General features: G+C 48.7%; 1 protein-coding gene across 1 annotated transcript; it reads left to right on the forward strand.

Annotated features, from left to right (window-relative positions):
• Nucleotides 1-243: 243 nt before the first annotated feature.
• On the forward strand, nt 244-2310 carry LOC118412661 (neurogenin-1-like). Its single transcript, XM_035815658.1, has 2 exons — nt 244-508; nt 939-2310. Exon 2 carries the CDS (start codon nt 969-971, stop codon nt 1734-1736), a length of 768 nt encoding a protein of 255 aa, XP_035671551.1. The 5' UTR covers nt 244-508; nt 939-968; the 3' UTR covers nt 1737-2310.
• Nucleotides 2311-2511: the final 201 nt, after the last annotated feature.

Here is a 2511-nt window from a genome sequence, read left to right on the forward strand (position 1 = left end):
ACTGGTGGTCTTTTCATCACTGGTGTGACAAAGGACAGAGTAATAGCCGGTCACGCTGAGATCATTAATGCGCTAATAGCTTCTGCTTGGAGGAGATTTCACCGGGTAACCGCACCAAGAACAAAACTTCACGCCTCTCATTGGACGAGAGGAGACCCTTAGAGGCGCAGGGCATTGTTGACAAGGGGGCAGTCCAGTGGAAGCGTTCGCCCTTATTCATATGTATACACGATCACTTAGCGTGATCTGATAATAGGGGGAGGATGGTCAAAGTTTAATTCTTTGTTAGGCGAGTGGCATTGTCGGGGGACGGGTATATAAACAGCGCAGGAGCCCGGCTCGAGACACACACGCGCGGCAGAGCCTACAGGACACATCGGCAGCAGCCCCGCCTGACAGCCAGCGCGTGCCCTCAGCACTTCAGCCCACGGAAGCAAACCCACTTTGATACGCCAACAGTTTTCCGGTGAAAGACTCCACCAACTGCACAAGGCTCCACTTGGTTACGGTAAGCATCCGGCATCTTTTCGTACAGCAAATAGCTTTTAACTACTCTACTGATGGTGACAGAGTTATACAATTACGTGAGAGGTTTTTGATCTGTTTGGCCGTGATGCTTAATTGCTGTGTGTTGCTAAATTTGAACTAAAAGAACAACCTACATTCCAAAAATACTCATGTCAAGTAAGGCATTGCTACAATACCAAACGGTTGCAATATACATATATAGATGTACTACAGTATTTTTGTGTGTTTCTATTTGCATGTGATGCAGAGTGAGTACTGAAAATTCTTTGTTTCAACAAGTCTGTGAAGTGCAATAATCACACGGACTACTCCTTTCCGCCTGTTGAGCAGCTGGTGGACTATTTCCTTATTTGTTCTCTTGTCCACCCATATTCTGACGCAGTATTTTCTCTTTATTCCTCTCTCTGCAGACGACTTTTTGTTCCCCGTACCAACCAAAGATGTCGGACGGCGCCCTGTCCCCTCTTCCCCGCCAGGCAGACGACATGGAGACCCACCCGGGGTCGCCCTACTCCTACTGCTCGACTGACTACCACTCGCTCAGCCCGCCGACGCTGTCCCCCTCCCCTAGCCTAGCGGAGGTCCGGTACACCGACTGCCTCCCGTCCACTCCCGAGTACCACCCCGAGGATGTTATGGACACCGACTCGGAGGAGAAGAAAGCAGGGCGGCAGCCGAGGGTGGCCCCCACACGCAAGACCGAAAACAACAAAGCCGAGAAGACGACGGCGGGCACCAAGCGCAAACGGTCCCACAAGTCGCGACAGAAACCTAAGAACCAGGAAGCGGTTGTACAGGTGAAGAAACAGCGTCGTCGCAAGGCCAACGATCGGGAGAGAAACCGCATGCACAACCTGAACGGCGCGCTAGACCAGCTCCGAGAGGTCCTACCGACGTTTCCCGACGACACGAAACTGACAAAGATCGAGACGCTCCGCTTCGCGCACAACTACATCTGGGCCCTGTCCGAAATGTTGAAGGTAGCGGACGCCGGTGGAGACCCCACGGTACCAATGCAGGCCATGCCGGGCCTCTTCGGGCCGGGCGGCGGTCTCGAGAACATGAACATTGGCTGGGCGGGTGGGCCGTCCTGGACGCCCGAAGGACAATGGATCTCAGCCCCGCTCAGTGACCCCAGTACGACCCCGAACGGCTCATTGTGTTCTGAACTCTCCGAAACCGACTCTTACACGTACCCGTCACCATAAAGGCATTATGGCAGAGAAAGGAACTCTCTTGAACTATAGCAAATCGCCATTCCAGTAACGTTTCTCACAAAGGGCGCCCATGCCCCAGTGATCAAGGTAATTTTCCATACATAGATGGTAGCAGAGATTGTACCTACCGCTTTCAAATGTGATATCCTATCCACACTCAAATGAATGTTCCTGCAGTTAGAACTATGATAGCCATCATAAAATGTTGTTTCAGAATGAATTCTTTGTAAATCGAATGACAGAAAACAAATTGTATGAATTTTTGTAAGAAGACAATATTTTGGTAAGATTTTCAGGGAGATAGTTCAAGCGAAATCTTGAAATTTAATCTGTAAATAATACTGTACCCCTTCTAGCTTTTGTAAGATCCTTTGTGAAAATAATCTATTTCTTACCAATGAAAAGAATGACCGCATCGGGATAGTATATAGGAGATAGCTGCAAGCGACCAATGCTGTCTAGATCTGGCGAGCTTGCTCGCTTTGTTATACCATGTCTTTCTATGTAAAAAATCTATCTGGTGAGAGAAAAACTCCAGAATAAATATGATTTTTAATGAACGCTATATCTTGTGTCTGTAGTGATGTTAACTATACCAGTAGTTGAACAGGAAGAGTAGACGACTTGAGTGATTGTCCTTTGTGTATCCCACACTTGGACGCGACAGACCGGTAACGAACGAACCACCGATGTGTAGTGTCAATACACATACGCGTAACCCAGCAAGGTATAGCACTGTCTTTCAATAGCACATACTAGTTCCTTA

Source organism: Branchiostoma floridae, chromosome 3, assembly GCF_000003815.2.
Source record: "Branchiostoma floridae strain S238N-H82 chromosome 3, Bfl_VNyyK, whole genome shotgun sequence".
Classification (NCBI taxonomy): Eukaryota; Metazoa; Chordata; class Leptocardii; order Amphioxiformes; family Branchiostomatidae; genus Branchiostoma; species Branchiostoma floridae.